The following is a 25,141-nucleotide window of genomic DNA, read 5'->3' as shown; positions in this document are numbered from 1 at the left end:
GACACGGAGCCTGACAGACATGCAAGAGAGGAGCAGCAGCAAAGGCCAACAGTCTGTTAGTCAACTCTGCTGTGCAAACTGCTGTCAAGCCTGATGTAGCCTGTTTATAATAAATACAACAGAAGACTAAATAAGCTGCAAACGCTGCCCTCACACAGCATTGCTACTGCAGCGTGGGAAATGGTTTTAAAATAGATGTTTAGCAACAAAAGGACAAACCCTTACTGAGCTATTTCGTAGACGTTGTGAAAGAAATGCCGTTTATTTCTTTTGGTAAAGAGATGAGACCAAAATTATAATATCTGCAGAATGTTTTAGTTTTACTGAAGAAAATTGAGTTTGTTTTATTTATATTACATATCCCTAGAATAAAATTAGGACTGCAAAGGGACCGTTAATAATGATGGAGATGATGGAGACAAGCCACACTATTGTATTCTTGATTGTTGTACTCATTTCTTACCCACTTATTATGGTATTATTTTGTGGTATTTATACTGTTTTCCTCACTGGTGCTATTTAACTGACAAAAAGTCACTTTGTCTAAATGTTTCTATGGAGGCTGTGTGTTTTCTGTGTTTGGATGTGTTACAAATATTCACATCAGTACAGAAGTAACCAGAGAGAACGAGATGGTTGAGCAACCACAGCAGATGTGGGTCTTGTTTATATGTTGTGGTCTTGAGCACATTGTTGGACTAATGCGACCCTCGAAGCGTCTTGCACCAAACAACGTACGTGGTACTGGCGTGAGATCAAACATGAAAAAAACTCATGTCTTTTATAATATGTTAGAGAGCAAGAAGGGGGCTTCTTAAAATATTTGTATGAAGTCTTGATGAGTTAAGTGAAGTAAACAATGAGATCGGGATAAATGTTTGCTGCATGAACAGAAGCAGGAGCCCAAATAAATACACACAAATCAATCAAAAAGAAAGGTTTTTATTTGAAACCTTTCTCAGATGATTTGATATGACATGATAGTATAACATTAGAGCTTGTATTTGTAACACTTCTCAACTATTTGGTTTGAAACGATATTCAAACACATTTGAAACAACCTAATCGTAAATGAGGGAAATTTTTACTGCTCATGTCACAGCCAGACTGTTTGAATTAGTAAAGGACCGTACAAAGATTGTTCAGAAAAGGAAGGAGCTTGTTCCTGATTTCAGATAGAGGAATGCAGTCGAGATGCTATTTTTTCATAAAGTGTATCAACACTTGCGTCTTCACCTCATTGCGGATTTTTAGAAGGTACAAGTCACTGTAAATTACTGTAAATAATAAGATAAATAGTTCATTGCTGTATCGCGGAATTCGTTATTCGCGTATGGTTCCTGGAACGCATTAACCGCGAGTAACGAGGGCACACTGTATATCTTATTTCATTTCTTGCTTTTTGAAAAAAAAAAAAAAAAAAGTCACCAGATAGCCAAGTTAAAAACTAAAGTAATTTCAATTAGCAGGAATTTGAAGACTGACTTTGATTTCTGCATTAGCAGAGAACAGAAAGTCACTTTGAAATAGAAACCTGACTAGTATTATGGTGTGGGTTTAGCACAGCCAACCCAGTGAAGTGAAGGGAGCAGCACTAGCACTGCTCATTCAAGTACACTAATGTGTGAGTTGGAGTGTGTGAAGTTACTGTTCTGTTCACAAATCAAACCTGAAATTGGAGTTGAGCTGTTAGTGGGAAAAGTCCAAAGCATACTTTAATAGTAACCACAGGAAAAGATATTTTAGAAAGTCAAACCAATCATTTCGGTGCAGCATCTACCAGGTTTCCAGAAGAGCTGTGGTTATCTATTGTCAATAAAATAATTGGGCGTTCCTATTAGCCAGAGCCAGTAGTCGGATGTTGCGTACGCAGCCAGCAGCAGCTTCCTGGAGCATCTCATCATCAGAGCCCATGATGTGGATGAGGGGCTGTGGAGCACAAAGGACAGAGATTAGAACTGGCAGCTGAACAGAGTCAGTTTTATGACTGATGCAGCGGATGATAAACACGGGAGTCACAGCAGAGCATCACTGTATGCAAAGTTAGCAGCAGCGCTCCTGCTCTCTCAGGCTGGAGTGGAGTATGTGCATGTGTGTGTGGAGTGTGTGCGGTTCCCATTTTACCCTCCAAACCAGGCCTCAGCAAAGGGGTTACAGCTGCGAGCTCACATGCCTTTGCAAGTTTGTAAAGATGAAAGTCATGCAGGGCAGCGTCGACATTAAAAACCTGAGCATGAACCACACCACTTGACAGGCGTTCAGCTGCTCCAAAGGTCAGATTATATCCGACTATTAGTGGCTTATGTAATGGATCTTGTTAGATCTCATTGCGGAACAAGGTTTTGTGCTTTCCAGAGTTCTCCAGCTTTAAATCTTTTTTTTTGTTGTTACAGAAAACTGAATATTTCAAAGATTTCATATGTTCAAAGAGTTGTAGATTAGGTGGGAATAAGAAAAAGAGGAACACACTGGATATACCACAGAGCGAATGGCATTTATTTGGAAGGTTAGCTATGTTTCCTATTTTATCGGCTGCAAAATCCCCATGTTATGTTTGAGGGCAGCTGCGGGGTTGAATTAAAGTAAAACTAAATGTAAGCATAAATACTGGATGCAATGGATGAATCTAAATTAGTTTAATGTGTGCTCCTTGGTAAAATCACAATGGTGTGCCACTGAGGTTTCCTAAGCCGCATTTGCAATTATTTCAGATTGCTGTGTTTACATCCATAATGAACCAGCGGCAACATTACATCCCTCAACTAAGCACTTAAGGACTGCCTGCTCCTAAACATAAATACAGCAACTGCTGAGACGTCTGAGGCTCTTTTAAGCCCCATATGTGAGTGGCTTGTCCTGAACTAAACGACAAGGGATTTTGATAAACATTTCTCCAACAGAGATCGCTGCATCCGGCTTACAAGTGTTGTTTGAGAACCAGCGGGAATGTTTCCCTGGTTTCAGTGCAGAAATGTCACATCGCTGTCAATCCTAAGCAACACAGAGGACAATATTCAGAGGAAGCGATCCAAAGTAACATCCAGCCACTGATTTACATAGTTAAAGACAACAGTATTATTCTGACAAGCATTGGCAAGCATTGTATTCCCAAATTTCTTCCTCCTTTTCCTCACTGGCTTCATGTATCAACATAGCAAGGGATAGGATTTCTTTGTCAGGTTCCCACAAATGAAATGCCACTCTCAACTTGAATGGCCGTTTGTCTGTAGGCCAATTCTCCACCCATCTGATCAGGGACCAGGGCAAACCTGAGACTGTTTTCCTCTCAGCCTGTAAATGTGTTTGTAATGCACGTCAGACCGAAGCTCAGGTTGACCCCGACCTCTCTCTGTGTTACATGCAAACTTAAAACGCCGCTCTGCACATTCAGCAAACAGCCAAAGAAGAAGAGAGAGGACATTCCCGGGATTTCCAGCACAAAGACAAACAGCAAAAGGAAAACAGATAAAGGATGAGATGGGAGAAAGAGAGAGAGCTGAGAACCTACGCAAAAAGTCCTGTTAAAATCTAAGAAAATAATATCCTTATTATAATCACATCAGCTTGCGAAAAATGCACATAGCAATCCAAGATGTCAGCTCCTCAATGCACCAGTGTCAAGGAGTGGATGTGAAACATTTGCCCACAGGTTTTATACGATTTTTAAATAGCATTCAAAAACACCTCTGAAAGCAAACCTACATCCACAGGCTTCAGAAAACATGCAGCCCACTAAACAAGTCTCTTTTGTGAAAAGAGAGGATGCCTGAGAAGTGCCAGAGGCAGCGTTTTTGCCAACCTCATAGCATGTTATTCAGACGTCGCCAAATAAGGTCTCCCGAAGCGCACAGCTAGGCTAAGATAAGCGTTTCTCTCTTTGCTGCCTTCTTCCCGAGGCTGCTCTTTCCCTCCCAGCTGGGATCTGCTGGACTATAATACACCACTTGTTGGATATTCCCTGACTGTGGTAACATGAACACTTGCCCCACGTTTGAAAACTGAATTGTAAGTTTTTGAGGTTTTTTTTTTTGCATTTCAGAGAGCTCCAGTGAGTCCTGACCTCCAAGAAGGGAGCTGGGGGAACACGCTTCCCTCCTGCCTGAAGGGGGAGGGGGGGCAGCAGGCTTGCACATACATGTGTACAAACACGTCTTATCGAGGTGTTGTGGCGTTAAGTGTTCTCAGCTGGACCTCGTCTGCCTGCAGGAGGTCAGGATTGAATTCCCATGTGCCAGGTCCAGCAGCCACTGTGGCTCCATCAGCTCCCCCACCTCCATCCCAGCATTCCCATGTTTTAGACACCACTGTGGAAGCAAACAGCATCAACAGACAGCAGTGTTTAGCTGGGCTTAGGTGGAAGCTGGTCAATGTAAACTACATTCCCTGCTTGCTTCCAGTGAGTCAGTGGCTGCTAAGTTGATTTTTCTGTGTCTCTAATGAGGAAGAGGAAAAGGAGAGAGGGAAGCTTTTAAATGGAAGACTTTAAGTGGAACGTTTCAGTCTGGACTCCTGTTCATCACGAAGAGCACAGCTTGGCACTCCATGAGGGCAAGAGGCTCAACTGAAAAGACTTTAAAACACGGATCTCACCTGTATCACATGCTCACCCCACCCACACCCTGAAGTCATGTGACCCACAAACCAACAGGTATTACAAGAACAAACGATGCCATACTGAGCTTGGTTTTTATCCATTCCCCATAGTTGATGTAATTTTTTTCTCCCTAACGTCTCGTTGTGTTGTTTTATTTTTAAAGTCTGACCATGTAAAAAAAACAAAAAACAAATATGATCAGTGCCAGGGCATAAATGCTTTCATGGCAACAAAAGTGCAAACAATTTAACAATTCAGATTAGTAAAAGCTCAAAATACATACCAGGACCTGGCAGAAGGGATGCTCTGGAATACGTTCAGATGAAAATTACCAATAATTACCATCCACATTTTGCAATTTTCATCATTTTACTTCACAAAGCTTTTCTTATGAAAGAGCCCTTTAAATACAAGGCTGAAGCTGGCTGAAGCTGTCTACAAGGATTTATGGTCTCAGCAAACAATCCCCAGTTCCTTTGGAAGCAATGTAAAGCACAGGAGTGGAAGGCATGTTGATTTTGTACATGGTACAAAATGAAGCACATCCGTATAAAACTGTGAGATACCAAGAGTGGATGTCAAATCAAACGGAGAGGGTGATTCATCTCTTGGACTGTTTATTTATCTGCCATGTATCTCCTGTGAGACAGAGCACCTGAATCTCTTTTCTTGAACGGCGTCTGATCATGGAGGCCGAGGGACTCCAAGCAAAACACGCTGACAAAAAACCGGACAATAAAATGGCAATGACTAAAAGAATTTGTGTGACAGCGTCCAACATTAATCACAGTGTTTTATTTAAAGATGTTTTACTCAACAATTAAATTGACTCTGAACCAAATTTGAAAGCTGTGGAAGCGGTAAAATAAAAAGACTAAGACAGATCACTAATGTGTTTTCCAGTGTTGAATACTTTCTTTTCAATGCATGATTTCCCCTGTGAATCTTAGGGGACGGGGCCATACACTGTTTAGTGCACGAGTGAGGAACTTTACTCTACCTGACTTAGGAGTCGGAGACCTTCGCTCGTTCAACATCGTATACCACAAATGGCTGAGCGTTTTTAGAGCTTCTCTGAAATAGGGTTGCAATAATACTAGAGGCAGTCAAGAGTTTTACACAAAGCTGTAAATTTGACACAGTGCCTCGTATCAATCCTCAATAGTCCCTCCCCAATCCATTCAGAAGCATTACAGATATTGTTTTAACACATTCTCTCCACCAGCTGCCTGTATATCACGTTGTGGAGCGTTACATCGCTCTGATTCCAGGAGACTGACAAGCTCATGCCGTAATGTTAATGTTTCCTCCGGGATAAGGCAGGTAAGTATCAGCCTCGCTTCCAGACTGGCTAAGACCAGGCCAGACTGAACAATAAGGCTGCCTGTGTTGCATTTCCGTGTCTGAGATTAAGGACAAATGTAATGCTGGTGTAGTTATGTGGCCTTTGGTAATTAAGCTCTTTAAAAGTCCAAAAATACATTAGAGAATTGTTGCAACTCTTAACTGCTACATTAATAAGGGCCAACACATAGACTTAGACACAGAGATTAAAAAGGGTGGTTTATATTGCTTTTTCACACACCCATGCACATACAGTACAATTTCAAATACACATACACAGGGTTTGTCGTGGCACAAACTACAAAAAGCATTCAGCTTAACAGCTTTTGCAAATTGGACATAACTCCTTTGGAACACCCAGTCTTCAGTCCAGCTACCAATTATGACCAGTGTTGAACCACATAGACTGTCACAGCAGAGCACGCTAAACTGCATTTAATGAAAGTGAGAAAAAATATTTGGCTGCTATGGTCTAACCACTTCATAATTTGTATCACAGTTGTTGTTTAGGGTGGGCGTTTAAACTCACAATGGCCACAAAGCTGGTTCTCATGTGAAAATCATTCTGTGTGAAACATGATGAAATTAAGGAATAAGAGGGCAAAGTTTTCCTTATACACGGAAATATAGGTGCATGATCATCTGGAACAAGACATCAACAAATGAGAAGTCTTCACGTAAAATCTCTATATCACTGTCACAGACAAACATCCACAGTCTCTGGGGCTGAACATGGAAACAGGCCGACAGGCTCAAATGTTAGACAGAACAATGGTTGTTCCTCTTTGGAAGAGAGCAACACAACTGCTGTGATGAAAAAAGCTGGCGGATGTAGCTTTATGGAGTTGGAAAAAGAATGCTCCATAAAAAAATTGTTTTCTTTCAGCCTTGAACAGCAATGACCCCACTCTTTGCTTGAACCATATCACTGTTACATTCTCTCCTGATGTCCAGGAACAGTCCTTAGCAACAGTTACCCCCAGCTACAGCCCTTTGACTTGTGCTGTAATGGCATCTAGGGTCTACCGGAGAAATGGCACTGCGCACACACTGAGCTGTTTGCTTTTCTGAATTCCCATGACGGCTAGAAATTGGAGTCATGTTTCCGTCGCCGAATAAAACCCACTTTGTTTCTGCTCCATCAGTCAAAGGCTCTGAAAATAGTCACAGCTTTTCAAAGTTTATGATGCAGTTTTTCACATGTCACTAAAACAACGGTACCAAGAGGCAAAGCTCATTTACCCCGATACAATTATGGAAAATTAGAGGAAGCAACCTGTCTGAATCCATAGACAACATTAATATCTCTGACCTTGACCACTCCTTTTCCGTGCATGATGATGGAATTGTTGGGGTCTTTGGAGAGCTGATATAGAGCCATAGCTGTGCTCTGGTGGACTGCCTTGTCTTTGGATTTGAGGTAGCGCACCAGGGGGGCGACGGCCCCTGTTTCACCGAAAGTTGACCTGTTGTTGCCCCACATGCAGCAGTGGCCGATGGCCTCAGCCAGGTGGCAACGGAGCCTGTCGTCAGTCTGCAGAGAGAAGAATTGGATGCTTTTGGTCTCCAAAGACTAGTCTAACATGTTATAAACAAGCTCTAGTAAAAACCCAGCAAAAATGTTCTCATTTGATGGATATTTGCTTCACTGAGTGGAAAAGAACAACTAAAGATCCATTGTAAAGAAAGCTACTAGCGTTGTAGAGTAGTAAAACCTAGTTAATTGTGTCCCGCGGTGAGGAGTACTTACTGTGTCAGTTAACTTGGCCAGCAGTGGGACAACCCCGTGATCAGTGAGGACGGCCAGATTCTCCTTGTCTTTGGCTATTTTGGCAATGGCTGCACAAATGCTTGCCAGCACCTCGTTGTTTGTTGTCTTAAGTAGATTAACAATCAGCTCCAAACCACCGACGAGTGAGCGCACCATTTCCCCTGCATCCTATAGTTGGAGAATATGTTATTGGATGGTGCTCTGTCAAAATTAAGAGGAGGGAAGAAGAATGGGAGCTAGTGTAATAAATGAGGAAGAAGAGGCAGGAAGATCTAAAGACGGTTAATTGTCATTTGTCATCAATCAAGGACCCAAAGCTATTTTTATCTATGATGTAGACAAAAAAATATAGACTCTGTAGACTCTTGATGCATTCAAACTAGCAGCTTCATCTGCAACTTTACAACTGTCTAGTGAATACGGACAACAAATAACTTTGACATCCTTGTCAATGTCTTCGACACTCAACCTAACCTGTCATAATGAAGATTAAGGGTTAGAAGCTACACTTGAAACCTTCGGCCCAAATGGACACATAGCGTAGCCTCAAAGCTACTTGGATGAAATTCAAACCACCAACTGGTAGCAGAGGACCGTCTACCAAGCAAACACGCTGGTGATGAGGAGCTTGCAGCAACACTGGCTTCGCTATGGTTTGGCACAGCAGGGTGCTGTTTAAAATCACGTCTCACCATATCACCATCCAAGGACGAATACATAAAGGCGGCGGAGGCTCTAATGTTTTGAAAATAGAACAGAAATTTCCACATAACATACAATTTTATATGACAGGATGCAAATCATGAAGCAACTTTTTTTGAGTCCTTTACGACATGAGGAACCGTCATATCCAGAACTGACGTATGGCACAAACCTTTCCAGTACAGCCATCACTGAACTGTATGGTTGTACTTCATTTTATAAATTAATGGATGCCATCCAAGTACAGTAAAAAAGAAAATAAAAAACAGTAGTTGAGATACAGTTTTCGTGAACAGCTGGGGGAGCTGGATGTACTGTGTTGTTTTACTCTATCACGGAGCTCACAGCTGAGATCATGCCAGGGGGGTTTGTATAGACCCTATGATGCCGTGCCAGAGGATGAGCCATGTGTGCAGTGCAGTAGGGAGGGAGGGGTGCCTGGGCCAGAAGCAGACCCCCCCGACACACAGGAAGCCCTTCCTCAGGAATACTGATGATGGCTGGCAGGGAGTCCTTGTGACAAAGGAAGCTCTTTTCAGCCACCAGCTGCGTTAGACGAGTCAGAACGTCTTTCATGGCCCAGACGGGTCCCCATATCTGAAAACCACAACATTATGAGGCTGCACACGGAAAGGTCTTCCTCACTCTTCTCCGTCTGCCCCTCCCCATACTCAGGATGAAAAAAACAGTTATCAGCTGTGCATGATCTCAAGCGGGGGGGAACGAGCCAAACTTAAGATGAGAAGCAATCAGCCTCCTATAACGTTGATGGCTTCTATGGAGGAAAGTAAGGAAAAATAAATCAAGCTTCTAAATGTGCTTCTGCTTCCAGAAAATTAACGATTCACCCCATCACATTTAACTGGGAGGGTTCAACTTGATTTAAGAACAAAGATAAGTGAATGATTCATTGTTAAGTCTTGCCATTACTGGTGTGGTACTAAGTGAGTGTAAGTTGTGGATCTGTGGGCATAGCGCACAGCATTTGTCTGTGTCTGTGGTGGGGCAGCAGCACTCTATGGATTATCCAGCAGATGTATTTATACCACTTCTCACTCGTAAATCCACTATGGAACTGCTAACGCAAACCGCATGAGATTTTTATCTAAATAACAACTGCACTGAAGCCCTTGCATCAGGTTCCTCAAGTCAATGGCCAAAGAGCACTATTTGGTTCCTGTTATTGCCCCTATCCTAGGAAAAAAGCATGTTCATGAATTTCCCTCAAAATTGGCACACTGACACCCAGACAAACATTGTCAAACTTTATTAGCTGTCAATTGCTGGTGTGCAGTCTCCCTCTCCCTCCATATGGTTGCCATGCATCACTTTCTATACAATTCTGGTCCAGAAAAATTCCAGCCAGCTAAAATAAGGCTTCACCTCCAAGGCACCTGCCTGGGTCCAATATACACATTTAAACTTAACCAGATTGTTCCGCTGTCAAGCTGTTTACTTCAATCACAGTGATAATCTAATAGAACAGCACTATATTTGCAGATTGAAATGGTGGTCAGAGTTGATCAAAGACCTGCTGTTTTCTCACTGGAATTTGAGAAGCCTGACCATATTGCTGTATCACATGAAGCTAAAGGTCTTGGATGATGGAGTGAATTAACTGATATGGCTTAATGTCACCAGTTTGGAATAAACACAATTGTCAGACTCCTGATGGACAGATGAAATGGAGATGCGTTTTGTCAAGACTGCCACCTCAAAGCAAGTTGGTACTTGGTTCAAATCCAAATCAAATTCATCAAGTTCATTCATTCATTTTGTTCCGCTTCATCCGCCGCAGCGTGTCACGGGGAGCTGGAGCCTATCTCAGCTGGCATAGGGCATGAGGCGGGGGACACTCCGAGCACAGCCAGTGTTGAATGTTTTACATTTTTATACCAAGCATTCTGTATCTTCGGAAGGTGCCCACCCGGAAGCCTCATGCATCGTACCAGTTCCCAAAAAGAACCGGCCCAGCGAGCTGAACAACTTCTGACCGGTGGCGATTACGTCACATCTGATGAAGACTCTTGAGCGGATCTTCCTCAATCTCCTCAGGCCTCACATGCGACATGCCAAGGACTCTTTGCAGTTTGCGTACTGGGGAAAGGTTGGTGTGGAGGACGCCATCCTCTACATGTTATACCGAGCCCACTCACATCTGAACAATGAAAGCGACACTTTGAGGATCGTTTTTCTGGATTTTTCAAGTGCCTTCAACACCATCCAGCCCTGTATCCTACAGGACAAACTACTACAAATACAAGTGGACCCCAGCCTGGTATTTTGGATACACGACTACCTCACCAACAGACCACAGTTTGTCAGGTTAAAGGACGTCACGTCTGACACTGTGGTCAGCTTTTTCCTTTTTATCAGTATATTCTTGGTGCGTTATTTATTTTTTTTCTCAGCGTTGGTACTACTTTCTGTGTGCTGGTACAATTTTCTGTGTGCTTTTTCTGTGCGCTTTTGTGTGCTCACTTTGCTGTACAGGTATATAGTCGAACCGCGGATTCAGGAGGAACAATGCGGTTTTCGTCCCATTCGTGGAACACTGGACCAGCTCTATACTCTCCATTAAGTGTTCGAGGGTACATGGGAGTTTGCCCAACCGGTCCACATGTGTTTTGTGGATCTGGAGAAGGCATTCAATCGTGTCCCTTGTGATATCTCATGGGGAGTGCTTCGGGAATATGGGGTCGGGGGCCCTTTGCTGAGGGCTGTCCGGTCCCTGTATGACCGAAGCCGGAGCTTGGTTTGCATTGCCGGCAGTAAGTCAGACCTGTTCCAGGTGCATGTTGGACTCCACCAGGGCTGCCCTCTATCACCGGTTCTGTTCATAATATTTATGGACAGAATTTTCTAGGCACAGCCAGGATCCGGAGGGAGTCGGTTTGGGGACCAAAGGATTTTATCTCTGCTTTTTCCAGACGATGTCCTGTTGGCCTCTTCAAACTTGGACCTTCAGCGTGCACTGGGACGGTTTGCAGCCGAGTGTGACACGAGTGGGATGAGGATCAGCACCTCTAAATCTGAGGCCATGGTTCTCGACCGAAAAGGGCGGTGTGCCCTCTTCAGGTCGGTGGAGAGTCGTTGCCTCAAGTGGAGGAGTTTAAATATCTTGGGGTCTTGTTCATGTGAGATTGACAGACGAATCGGTGCAGCTTCTGCAGTGATGCAGTCGCTGTATAGGTCTGTCATGGTGAAGAAGGAGCTGAGTCGCAAGACGAAGCTCTCGATTTACCTGTCAATCTACCTTCCTATTCTCACCTATGGTCATGAGCTTTGGGTCATGACCGAAAGATCCTGGATACAAGCGGCTAAAATGAGTTTCCTCTGTGGAGTGACTGGGCGCCCCCTTAGAGATAGGATGAGGAGCTCAGTCACCAGGAAGGAGCTCGAAGTAGAGCCGCTGCTCCTTCACCTCGAGCGGAGCCAGCTGAGGTGGCTCGGGCATCTGTTCCGGATGCCTCCTGAACGCCTCCCTGGGGAGGTGTTCCGGGCCTGTCCTACCGGGAGGAGACCTTGAGGAAGACCTAGGACACGCTAGAGGGACAATGTCTCTCGGCTGGCCTGGGAGCGCCTTGGGCTCCCACCGGAGGAGCTGGAGGAGGTGCCTGGGGAGAGGGAAGTATGGGCATCGGTGCTGAGACTGTTGCCCCCGCGACCCGGCCCCGGATAAGTGGTAGATGATTGATGGATGGATGGTCTGGGTTGGGGTCTTTTAGTCCTTTTGCAGGCACAAAAGACACCTAAGAACAATTCAACACAACATCATTCAATCAAGTGAAAGGGTTGTGCCTTCCATTATATTCTATGTTTATTTTTATCTATTTATATTGTATAAATTGCACAAGCTGTGGGACTTTTTTAAAGCCACTTGTGCATTGAGGTTCACAGATGTGACTCCATGCTCTGTGCATATGCCTCTAACTATTAGCATGTTGAGGGAAGATTTTCAGCTGGGAAATCAGAAGCCATGCCACAGGATATTACTCAGTCTTTCTCTCTGCCTGCTTCCCAACTCACCAATCCCAGTGTGCCAAAGAGGCATCTCTGCTTCATATTATTTTAAAGTTCATGTAAGCCTCCTCTGACACAGTTTGCCCCTGTTATCCTCTCAGCAGCAGTAGGTTGGGGAGAGAGCTTATAACACAAACATGATGATATGAGCAAAGACCTTACAGACCTATTTGATTGAGCGATGAGCTACCTACCTTAACTTGCTTCATTCACACAGACACAGGACAGAAGTAGAAGACAAACATGCATCTTTGTGCCATACCTTTGCATTCTCAATGCATGGACAGAGGGCCCATGCAGCACTGGACTGAACATCTGCACTTGGATTTTTCAATAAAGACCAAACCAGGCGGACCCCATCAAGCTGGTCAATGATTCTATAAAAGACAGAGTCAGAAAAATGTGTCACGAGGGAAAGTAGAAGGGAACTCAGAACTGAACGGGAAAATACAACACGTGACTCAAAACACTGTTGTAACTTCAGTCATTAAGAATAAATCTTTCTACTAAGAGAAGAGCTGACCATGTTTGTCAGTCAGATCTATGACTATATCCTCCAGGCACAGCTGGCTCCACAGATGACGGACAGAGCATTGATCAATTTCAGTATTACCTTTTCATTACCTCTTGCCTTTAGTCCAGGCTGGTGACTGACCTACTTTTATTGACTAACATTACTTACCAAGGAAAAGCACAAAAACATTAGAGCCGGAGGATAAGCCACATACATTTGTGTTTGGTCCTTCATACATGGGTTTATAAATAGAAACTGAGACAAACTTATGCTTCATGTTGCTGCTTGTTTTTCAACTCATGCCAAAAAGAGGACCTCTGTCCAATTCAAACAGAGCCAGAGACAGGTCACTCTATATATCATTGAGCCTGACTGAAGTTTACTTAGGCATGAGCTGCATTTCATTTCATATACATGACTGTTGTCAAAACTGCAGGCAGGGTCTGGGAACCCAAAGCATTACGCCACAGTGCGCCCGTTGTCTGGTATAAATAACATGTAACGTGTTCCCCATGTGTGCTTCCACCAACAAGGCTGACATTGAATGCTGTCATAATTACTTAAACACTCTCTAATCACAGTATCTCCGTGACTGGCAACGAGCGAACATCATCAGGGATGTCCCCTGCACCATCTGTCTTCTGTCTGCACATAAATCAGTCTAGTGGGATCATAACATTAGATTCCAGTCTGCAGGGCCTCTTCAATCCCAAGCAAAAACAAAAATGAAGCGTCATATCATTCGCCAAAGCAGCTCCGTCTTTGCATGAAGCAGGTATGAAACAGATTGGCGATGAAGTTGCAACTGACAGTGATGGATTAGAGGAGGCGGTTACAAACCTTGGATGAATTAAACAAAGTGTGTTCAGTCTTGTAGCTACACGGGATTCATTGGATGAAGTGCTATGTCATTAACCGCACACTACCTACTGGATCAGAATAAAAACAAACATGTGTGGCTCATGGAAAACCTGAAAGAAATCTGTTTGTATAGGGCCATCAGTAATTATGGATGACCTAAAGCTGCACTGATCAACAGGCAGATGATTGAAGAAAAACTTTCTGTCTCGAAAATTAAAAGTTATTGCTTCCATGAGTATCTCCTCTAACTCAGCAAACACTGCCTGAACATCTGAAAAAACTCTAACAGTGATGGTCGAAGAAGGAAACAATCAAATTTGAGCTACCCAGAAAGCCTTAATTGAAATATCCTTATGTGTACAGCTAAGGGGGAAAGCATTAAATTACTGGTCTAAATATACACACTGAGAAAACACGGGGAACATCAGACTTAAAGCTCTCCTCCTATTGTGTGAAGTTTACTAGGGTTAGTGGCTTTATTTTGACACATTTCACTTTTTATTGTGATAGCATTAACAGCTAACTAATATAAACTTGGCCATAAAGTTGTATTTGTTTCCAGCGTTAATTAAGAAAGCTCTCGTATTTCATAGCAACCTTGAAAAATGGTACATTGTGTTTTGTTCACAGTCATGTAGTCTTGGACAGGATATGGCTTTAGTTATATTCACCCAACCAACTCAAGTCCTGAAAGTGACCGCAAAGTTAGAGTAAAGCACTGGGAATTAAACCACAACCATATTTAACACAGCAGGTACAATAAACAAAGCTTTAAGAGTCTGTCATTAAGATGGGGATTAAAGAGAAAAAGTACCTGCACACTTGCAAATTAAAACAACATAGATTTCTTTAAGCACCACCCAATGACATGGTAATGATACTGCGTTTTTTTGCTGAAACTGCTGTCTTCCCTTGTCAAAACGCATGACATCAACAGACAGCCAAGAATATTTTGGAGCTAATTCGGTAATGACAGTCAGTTCACCACCAATCACATTTTAAAAGATGCCTTATAAAACTTGTGTAAGCTATAATCCAAATGTCAAAGACCGTGCTAGCTGTTTGAATGGCCTGAAGAGAGACTTACGCCATGTTTTCTTTATCTGTAGCACAGGCACCCACTGCCTTGGTAACATTCACAAGTAGTGCCTGGATAAAGACAAAAAAGAACAAGCAGGAATCAACATGAGATAATGTTTTAACCATCACAGACCCGCAAGAGCAAATCTATAATACCTGGTTTGTTCCTGTGAGCAGGTTAACTAGACATTTGATGCCTCCGCATTTGCGGATGATGGCCTTGTTAGCAGGTATCTGGGCAAATTCTCCCAGGGCTCCCACAACATTTATTAGCACTTCCTCAGGCTGATCAGTCAGGACCCCGACCAGAACTTCCAGGGCTTTGTACTCCTGAAACCTATAGTGGAGAGGAGGAAGAGAGGAATGCATGATATCAATTGATTCCAAATGTCAGCCAATCAATGAAATAGACACCACAGGTTAGGAGTCTGTAGTCGTGCTAATGTAGCTGTTCTGAGCCTCTACATCAGCTTGCTAACATCATTACAATGCCAATGTGTGGTAATTTCAATCACTTGGTTGCCTTGCGGACCAATCTATGTATTCATGCTACACACTGTATTGAACTTAGTGAACACATCAATTAGGCATTTAAGATGTTGGCTTGCTCTCTAAGCACAAGCTAAGAGGGATTTTGATTTTTGATTTTGATAACTGATTTTACAGAAGTTTGACCAAAGGCAAATAATATCAAAATGAGCAACAAGCGAGTGACGTCTAGCTCTTGTTCCCTCTGGTGGGGCTACAAATGCTGCCTAGGTAAAATATAGCTTTCATACAGCTACATGGCACAGACTACTAACTTTAACCCAGCAGAAGGGACAGTTTTCCCATGGCTGCACATCTTTTGCATAACCGAAGCTTTGCTGTGGTTTGAAAGCTGTCCATGCCTCTTTTGCAGGGATTTTGTGTTGTTTGCCAGCCTTATAAAGGGTAAACTATAGTAAACATTTAAAAGGGATATAATGTGGTTGCAAAAAACCCCAACAAATCTCTGATGTACAGTTAACTTCTGAAACTGCTTTTATTCACAGTTACGGTTGCTGGCACTCTGGTATATAGGCCATTGTAGATGGCCAAGGTCATTTGGTTTTTGGTCTATGTCCACCAACACATCCTATTCTTGAAAGTAAAAACACAAGTAATGAAGAGAGGAGCGGCCAGAGTTAAATTTGGTGAAATTTGCCAAAATTAATAACGTTTTTTCCTATGTTATCATTTAATTGTCCTCTGAAAATAACTGCAATAGAATTATCTTTAAATCAAAGACTTTTGACAAATGACCAGTAAGTTGCGCCTGTTTTTATTAAGCCAATCTCAACTGAAGTAATTGTGTGATGGCAAAAGAAACATTACAAAAGACTGCCTGAGGCGATTTCTACTGCCAACACTGGGCTCCACACAACGGGCAGCTTATTAAATCCAGTCAGAAGACACAGGAACCACAGACAGGCTTCCGTGTAGCTCAATACGAAGATTGATTGTCTGCCTTTTACTTTTCTCAATCTTTTACACTAAGCACACATTCAGCTAAGTGCAGAAAGCTTAAATGCTGTCTGTCATACTAACTACAGTTTTTAAGATGGTCCAAGTCAAAGAAAGACATTTCAAGACCAAGAGATTGTTCAGCAGTGAGCACAAGCAGAGAAAATCGTCTGTTCAAACTAAGATTTCCCAGAGATTGATCAATTTTATTTTCAAGTGTACTTCAAAACTTGGGTGAGTCCACCACCGTTGTCGGTTGGAAGAGCAATAACAGAGTACTCATCAGCGCGTTGGAACAGAGGTGAAAGGGAGAGATAGTCAGTAATTCGAAGAAAACCTCACTATCTTGACCCCAAACATTACTGTGCTGGCAAATACTGTATGAAACTTGGCAGTCTTGACTTTCCATTGCAAACTCATTCCCTCACTTCTTTGTTGAGGCTTTTACAACATTTTGTGTCCATAATACCTCAGTATACAAGCCACATAACAATGCAACATAAATCTGGACAAAATAATGTTTCAGCATTTCCAGACGTTTTCTCAGTACAGTACATATTTGCTTGGGCCAGTTGTAGCCCTCTCTGTACTACTGGTAGTCTGAAGAAAAACATAAGCTTTGGTTTGAACAAACAGACCTATGTTATGAATGCGATTATGTTTCAGAGCATCGATCATTATGGTTTTGATGCATCATTAATCTAACAAATGCTGCTACTTGTCTTAAGTGGAGGTCTGCTGATCCCTATACTGTCCAGATCACACAAATCATCAGTCACATAGAGGAAATATTCATGTTCACAATGGGCCAAAGGGTCTGTTTCATTTGACCATGTACTTAATGACAGAAATGTGAAGAAAAAAAAGTCTGCATTCTGCCTCTGTTATTGCTGTAGCAAAATATATTCCAAAATGATTTTCATTTCAGTACGCCACTCAGCCGGTGATTGATTGTGAAATGAGTGCTTGCCCTGAGAACTCTGTTGCCATTAGCAGCCGTTCCTTTCTGACAGTAATGGCTCGGTCACTTCGTTCCAAGATTTTGCCTGACCTACTCATTTTATGTGACATTTCAAATAAGGCTGAGTATGAAAAAAGCAGACCCACACGCTTCAAGAGCACATCAGAAAAGTTTGCTGTGCATCTTTCTGAAGGAAGGATGACACTGAAAACCAGCTGTCATCAGCAAAAAAAACCCAATGTAACACAACAAACAGATTTTTTTCTTTTTAAAGAAATTCCCTAACATTTTGAAATTAGGAGAACCAAGTAAGGGTGTTCATTAACACGTGTAAATGAAGTGTCACTAAAAGTCATTCACTCTTGATTAATGACATTATTCTAGTTATTTTTTTGTCATGTTGTTATTACTTAATATCAGAAGAATTCATCATAGTAACAGGGTGAGTCATTAATTGTAGCTGAACGCCTACACTGGCAGCAAGTGTATTAAGCTGCCACATTACTCACAACCAGAGTAGTTAACATTCATTAAGCTGCAATTAGAGAGGGACCAATCAGGACAGAATGGGCTGTTATTTCAAGTCAGTTTATTAAAAATCACCAAAATGTTTTTGTAGAGTAATGGCCATGCCACCAACTTTAATGAAACAATAATAATTTAGATAAATGTAAACTGAAAATTTTTCCTTCATGACATGTTTAATGGTGATCCATCCATCCATCCTCTTTAAAGGAATATTCTTGTCATGTCTCTGCCCCTGTAAAGAATCCTCTTTAACCGACTCTCCAGTAACTTACTTTCAACTTTAAATGCAGGATATCAATCTGTCATTTATGATACATGAGGTGAACAAAGATTGTTGTACTGCTGCTGCCTTTTCTTGTTTTTGTTAGAATTCCAGTGCATTTTGAACGACAGCCTTTCAGAGTCAGGAGGAAAACATCACGTAATCACTCACATAATATCACATAAGAGAAAAGGCTGAAAAATAATAATTGAACAAATGGCTTAAAGACAGAGTGTTATCGGTGTAATGTATACGCTGGAGATACAGTATGTTTTGAAATGATTAATATGTTACCGCGGAATTGAATGGTTGCTTGTGGGTTATATATTATGTCACCATCTTCACATTGACCAAGAAAATAAATACAGCTAAATCATTCTTTCAGAAGTGCACCAGTGGAAATGTGTGGGGCTGCCAGGACATGCGTTCTGGGTGTTATTTATTTAAGAGAGAAAATTACTGACTTAAAAATCATGTGAAATCAAAGCACAAGTCAGAAACTTGTCCAGAAATGTCACTGCAGAAGGAACCAGGCTAAATGACACTAAAATAAATCTCTGCCTCCCATGACAAATGATTAAAGGCTCTGTCAGCCTCTCTTCTGACATGAGAGAATCGTCATCACCGGCCTGATGCTTTCAGGATGCTTATATTTGTTTCAATGCAAACAGGTTTTGACCCACAAAGCACTACAGTCCACAAAACAAAGTAATTTACTTAAGCTTTTGTTCAGGTAGAATATATAAACTTATTAAAAATCAGAGGCTGTAGCACTGGTGCAAAAGGAAATTATCAGCTTGACTGGGAACAATGGTGAAAGAAAGAGAGACACCACAACAGCTTGTGGGTGGAAACAGTGACACAGCTGGTGGTGTATGAATCAGAGCTTCCCATAAAAGTAACATATGTGATGATGGCATGACAACCATAACGCACGCGAGTCTGCTGAACCCCTTAGTGGTACGATGTACTCGTGTACTATAAAACAGGAGGTATCTACATCATCCTAAAGAACATACTGTATCTCACAAAGGTTAAGGGCTTTGCTGTTAATCCCCTCATTAGATTCATGCTCCTATGTATAATGATTGATTTATCGATGATGAGTCTGTTACCATTATGTACATGTGTACAGTCATATATCCTACAAGATATGCTTGCAATCTGTTTCTTTATATCTGTTACACTGGGTTTATATGTGACTTAATGAGGTAATAAGATGAGAGCCTGACTCATACTTAGCCACATTCTCCATACTGATGGAGCACTTCCAGATGGCGCCCGTGGCAGCAGCCAGGAGCTGCTTGTTGTCCGCCTTGCTCAGCAGAGAAACCAGTGGCTGCAGACCTTTGTACTTTAGCACAAGCTCACGAGTTTGCTGGTCCTCTGCACACTGCGAAGGGAGGTAGAGGGTCAAGGTCTGCATTCTAATTGGATGAGGAAATCAGTTGTGTCGGAAGTGTGGAGAGCAGGTACTTTGAAGATTGCACTGGCACAATGCATCTGTAGTTCATCATTGTTGCTGCTTAGGTTTTTGACCAAATCTCTGACCATGCCCTCCGTCTGAATGGCAGCTCTGTAGCTTTCCTGTAGGGACATGATTAAAATATCACAAGGACTTTGTGGACTAATCAATAATTACAGTATGTATCATCAGACTGGTTTTACTACACTATTAAATTATGGCTCATAATGTGTTTGACATACGGCCCCCTCACCTCTGAGGCACACTCTTGTAGGGTGCCCACCACAGGAATGAGCATACTATCATGCGGAGACTTGAGGAGGCGTCCCAGCAGAGGGATGCCCCCGGCCCTACGGATGGACTCCTTGTTCTTGGTACTCTTGCTGCAGCTCCACAGTGCTAGCGCTCCGCAGCGGGCCACCTCCACATCTCTCTCCTGGTTTGCAGTCAGGTTGGCTAAATTAGGAACACAGTCCAGCAGCTTCACCTGAGCAGAGATGAGGGACCCATAATTCCAGGTGAATAAACATAAACATAAAAAGGTGTGCAAACTCATAGAAATGCCACATGAGATTTAGTAGAAATCCTCCATACACACATAAATTCAAGGACTTTGAAAGGCTTGCTTGCAGAATTGGAGTGATAATGCATGTCTCCAGATGGGAATAGCAAGTTGTTGGCTGTGATTAAGGGTGTAATTAAAATTCTATTACCACTGGGTCTGCAAGGACGAAAAAGCCAGAGATGCTGGGAGTGGAAAACCGTCAGGATAGATGTTGATGTTACGCCTGAAAAGCCCAGTGTGACCGTTTACGGCCATCATTCAGTGTTCTAAGCCATAGTTCCTGGCCAATGAGACAGAGCAGGCCAAGCTATTCCACTCAGCCTAGTTCAAAGGTGGTCTTGTAACAACGCGTGAAATTAATCTGCCTCTGCTAGTGACTTGCACATGAGAACATCCGATTTGGGAGCTGAAGAAAATATACAAGACATGGAGGCTTTAATCACAGGTCTCTTTGTCAACAAACATGAATGTGTTTGAGAGGATGTAGGCGATATTCTATCTGTTTTAACCAGAATCCCTCTCTGCTGTTTTCAAAAACTGGGGAAAAAAAGGATGGATGGGCCACTATCTGGCATACAATGTGAAAAATGTATTAATGGATTATTGATTTTCTGTCAAAACTAGCTCAGCCAAGTTGTACTTTGAACAGATTACAATGGGGTATGTCAGTCACAATGCACCATCCCATTTTTACAAGGATTCAATTTTTTTTAAAAAAAAAGCTTGCACTAAACTACAAAGCAGACACATAAAAAGACAAGTGTTTATGTGGGAAATCTGTCGCTGTACTCCAGAACATTATCATCAATAAAGATCAGGTTCTTACTGTAGTTTTCTCTTCTCTTGCTCTCCACATTGGCATCACAGAGATGTTTATTAAATTGAAATGGTTCATTTACATGCAGCTTTTGCTGATACGCACCAGTTTTTTGATTCCACCATACTGCCTGATGGTTCTCCTTGCTCTGCGAAACTTAGCCACATTAGCTATGGTCTCAGCAGCTAAAGCCTTGAGCTCTTTGACTGGTGAGTCCAAAATCTTCACAATGCTCGGTAGGCCACCCATATCAACAATGGCTCGACGAATCTGCACGTTGTGACTAATCTTCCTCAAGATCTTTAGAGATCCAATCTAAAAATGCACACAAGAAACACTTAGAGACACATTTTAAAAATGATACAGGCTTGCATCTGTACAACAAATATATAGAGAAATACCTTCAGAATCAGACAAATTTTCTACTCAAATTGGACATTACATAATGTAGGAATAAAATCAGGTTAAAAGGCATGTCATTAGACACACTAATGTATAATTGCTACTCTGTGTATCTGTACTCTGTAAGGTTGTGTTCTCTACTCAGTGCTAGTGTTTCAGTAACCAAAACACAGGCTGGCACACACGGCTGTCTCTGTTTATGCCTGCAGGTCATCCAGGTCCAGCTTTGGCACAGCTACTCACTTTGCATTTGACTTCATCTGTATCCAACAAGTTAATGAGGACTTCAAGGCCACCAACGTCCCGGATGGCCAGTTGGCACGTCTCCTGCATCAAATTAAAGTCCATCATGGCGCACAGAGTGAGAACAGTGGCTGTCTGGTCGCCTCCCTGTAATAATATTGCCAAACATGAATGAATGAATGAAAAAATAAACAAGACAAGGGATGTGGGCAGGAATGAAACATTAAGCAGACATTTGGAAAATGTACATAGATGCAAATCCCTTTCCATCTCCCCATCCTACACCCTGATTTCCCTCCTGGTTGTTTTGTTTCTACTACAGTGTACTTACTATGCCTAACATCCATAGTGTTAAACACTAACAGGCAGAGACTGTTTGCTAACAGAGCGCTGAACTCTGACAACAGCACCCAAGCCCAGAAACCATCATATCTTGTCCCTAAGATGAAAAACAACACTATATTAACACTGGAACCCTGAAACTAATGAGGTGGCATTTCAGAAAACTGAATATGTTTTGACAGTTGCTATATACAGACACACACATCATTTCAGAACTTCACTACAGTGATTCACAAGTTAGTAACCACAACATTACAAAGTCAACAAGTATCTCTCATCCTGAAATTCAGTTTTACTTTATTTAACGCTTGGAGCAGAAAACTAAGTATGATTTATTGCCATTTTACTCAATTACAAAAAATTAATACAGACATTGGCATGTGTTACCTGACTTCTCCTAAATTTAGTGCTTAAATGCTTGACTTTTTTTTTTAGATTTTGCTAACACGGCATAAATCCAAATAATATCCTGGCTGTGGATGGATGTTGGCAGGATTATGACACAAAACACTAGTCTTTAGGTTTGTGGATTGAGACAGGAGGCAAAACTGTTGTTTAAATACATATACAACCATATTTAGCATGTATTGTGAAGCACGTGAAACTGACATGTAATAGTTTCAACCATGACAAAGAGAGGGGGAAGTGGTAGCCTGTAGAGAAAACATAAGCTTGTAGTATGAAAATGCGATACTAGACTTGCTACATGGCTTTATTGTATGACATTGAGACATTCTGGCAAGTGAACAATCAAATATTATTCTTTCTCTCCAGTGGTTTAAATGGATAGAATTCAAATCTAGCAAATTCAAGGTCGCCTCTTGCCTTCCAACATTCATGAGCCTTTATTAGTTGCACACTTCACACACAGTTTGAGACTCAAGGATCATTCTTATAGAAGATTATTGTAACTAAACATTAAAATGTAGCATGTCCTGCTATCAGCTACCAATGTAATACAAAATAAGCTATCACTTCATGAAAGGTTAAGCTGTTCCATGCAGATATTGGAGGAGTGGCTCATCAAAACAGGCTAGACCACAGTCTCAAGTTGTGTTTGATCATATTTCCCTCACTAAGCAGTGATCTGACGCAGCGGGATAACAGCCACATGTGTTGTCCATATCACAATGCTAGCCTAAATGTGAACCATTTGCCCATTAACAGCACTGGATCTACTGCTTCCTTTGTCTTCTCCATTCTCACTCTTCAAAGGGTTCAGCAGGCAAGGTTCGTACCTTGTAAAAACAACATAAAAAGATATGTTTCGGAGTGATAGCCGGGAGAACTGAAAGCACATCATGTGCTTTCATTTTTGTTAGCTTTGTTCTTGAAGTATTGTCGACATTCTTTAAAACACTGACTACATCTGACAATCGTTTGTAATGAAAGATGTGTGACTTTCTGAGCATGATGGGGCAGATGTTCAAAGTGGAACCAATTCAAACACCATTTGTCCTTGGAACAAGAAATTTAAAAAAGTAGTTTTGAGCACATGTTCTTTCTTGGTGGGAAAGAAGTAACTAAAGGCTATGAATATACAAATGAATCTATAATACAACACCGTTAATGTACAGGATATCATAAAGGTCCGTCAGTCAAGACCCATCTTGGTTAATTTCAGTGGAAAAAAGACTGAGTATCTAGAACAGCATTTTAGTTGAGCTAAGCAGTGTTTTAAGATAAATGCTATGACTAACATGCTAACAATAATAATGATATCATGCTGATAAAAACTGTAAGCTACGTTACATCTTTAGTTTGTGCTGTTAGCATGCTAAGAGTCGCTTGTTAGCACTAAATGCAAAGTACTGTACAGTTAAGACGAGTGGGAGCATGATTAGTTTTCCATAATCAAGGAATAAATAAATTTCATGGAAAATTGACAAGGTCCTGGTGATGGAAAAGAAAAATCAAGGGATCATCAAAGTCAGTACAATCCATCCTGTGGGGAACATGAACGTCAAAATATGAAAGTGATCCATCTCATAGTTTGTCAAGACTTTGAACCACAAAATGAAAACCTTATAGTTGCTGCAGGAAAAGTCACGAGATCACCACAGCCAGCTGTACTCCTGCTCCGGGATGATGGATCTCCATACAAACTGCGATCAGTCCAACTGTTATTGAGATATGAAAACCTGGAGCAAAATAAGATGCTCTAACAGACTGATATTGCCATTAACACAGTGCGTGCAGTATTGCGTTGTATTCACATGATAATGCAAAACTGCGGTGAAAAGAAGTTTGAAAAAAACTTCTGAATGTCTTTTGTATGTGTAATGTTTCATTATATAGCAAATAAATCATGAATAAATAATAAAGTAAATATACTCACTCCTACAATAACACATCTTATTGGGGGAATTTATTGGAGCGCCACACTGGAATTTGCAACATGTTAAATAGCCAAAACCAAATAGCCATTGACACTGCTGAATGGAGGTCTTATTCTAGTCCTGTTCCACTGGGCACAGACAGCCCTACCCGAGCTGCTCGTGGCCTATAATAAAGCTTCATGTTGGCCTTTTCTTATTATCATCTTGTTATGAATATTTTGTACATGTGTTATCTCTTGGCTTGAACTTTGCTGTTTAAAGCAAACATATATACAGTATATAGAATGAATGCTGAGAAGTGAACAATTGTATGTCTACTATGATGGAGTAACAGGTGGACCGTCAGCACTCCTTAAAGCTCTGTGAGAGAGGCAAGACTCCATATAACATGCATGAGGTTAGGGTTCTAATGACAGGAACAAAGCCAACCTCTGGCTCTGTTATGGGATAGGTTCTGCAGGTACGGGATGAATGATCACTGTTTTTTCTTTCTTCATATTTTATACAGGATATCCCCTAACATAAAACCTGATAACTTAATAGGTCTTCCTGTCATAAAATGAATGCAGTGAGCAAATGACTAGTTAGGTCTTTGAATTGAAACGCTGCTCAACTCATGTGACTGCACTGATCCAATTATTCTTAAGAGTAAAATATCCAGACATTAGAAGTCTTGTTTAAATAGCAGGTGTTTAAAGCTTTAACTGATCGTGCAGTTATTCTAAAAACATCAAAAATGTTTAACTATAGATTTTTATTGGCTACATTTCCAGTTATATTGAGTAAATGAGCTGATAGCCCCCTGTACCTTGAAGGCAGAATTAGTTTTAGCGCTTCAATTAG

The 25,141-nt window shown here is 41.6% G+C and overlaps 1 protein-coding gene across 1 annotated transcript in view; it reads right to left on the bottom strand.

The window, feature by feature from the left end:
- Window positions 1–900: 900 nt before the first annotated feature.
- odad2 (outer dynein arm docking complex subunit 2) overlaps window positions 901–25,141 on the bottom strand; it is a 36,688-nt gene continuing 12,447 nt past the window's right edge. Inside the window, exons 11-21 of the mRNA XM_068304264.1 lie at window positions 21,618–21,764; window positions 21,078–21,287; window positions 19,844–20,077; window positions 19,602–19,712; window positions 19,364–19,518; window positions 15,046–15,226; window positions 14,897–14,958; window positions 12,697–12,811; window positions 7,689–7,877; window positions 7,251–7,472; window positions 901–1,929 (exon numbers count right to left, since the gene is read on the bottom strand). Coding sequence (XP_068160365.1) covers window positions 1,813–1,929; window positions 7,251–7,472; window positions 7,689–7,877; window positions 12,697–12,811; window positions 14,897–14,958; window positions 15,046–15,226; window positions 19,364–19,518; window positions 19,602–19,712; window positions 19,844–20,077; window positions 21,078–21,287; window positions 21,618–21,764 — 1,743 coding nt within the window. The 3' untranslated portion in view covers window positions 901–1,812. The remainder of the gene's footprint in view (window positions 1,930–7,250; window positions 7,473–7,688; window positions 7,878–12,696; window positions 12,812–14,896; window positions 14,959–15,045; window positions 15,227–19,363; window positions 19,519–19,601; window positions 19,713–19,843; window positions 20,078–21,077; window positions 21,288–21,617; window positions 21,765–25,141) is intronic.

This window comes from Antennarius striatus, chromosome 20 (assembly GCF_040054535.1).
Source record: "Antennarius striatus isolate MH-2024 chromosome 20, ASM4005453v1, whole genome shotgun sequence".
In the NCBI taxonomy this organism is placed as follows: Eukaryota; Metazoa; Chordata; class Actinopteri; order Lophiiformes; family Antennariidae; genus Antennarius; species Antennarius striatus.
Note: the sequence above shows the minus strand (reverse complement) of the source record. Positions and strands in the feature narration are given on the sequence as shown.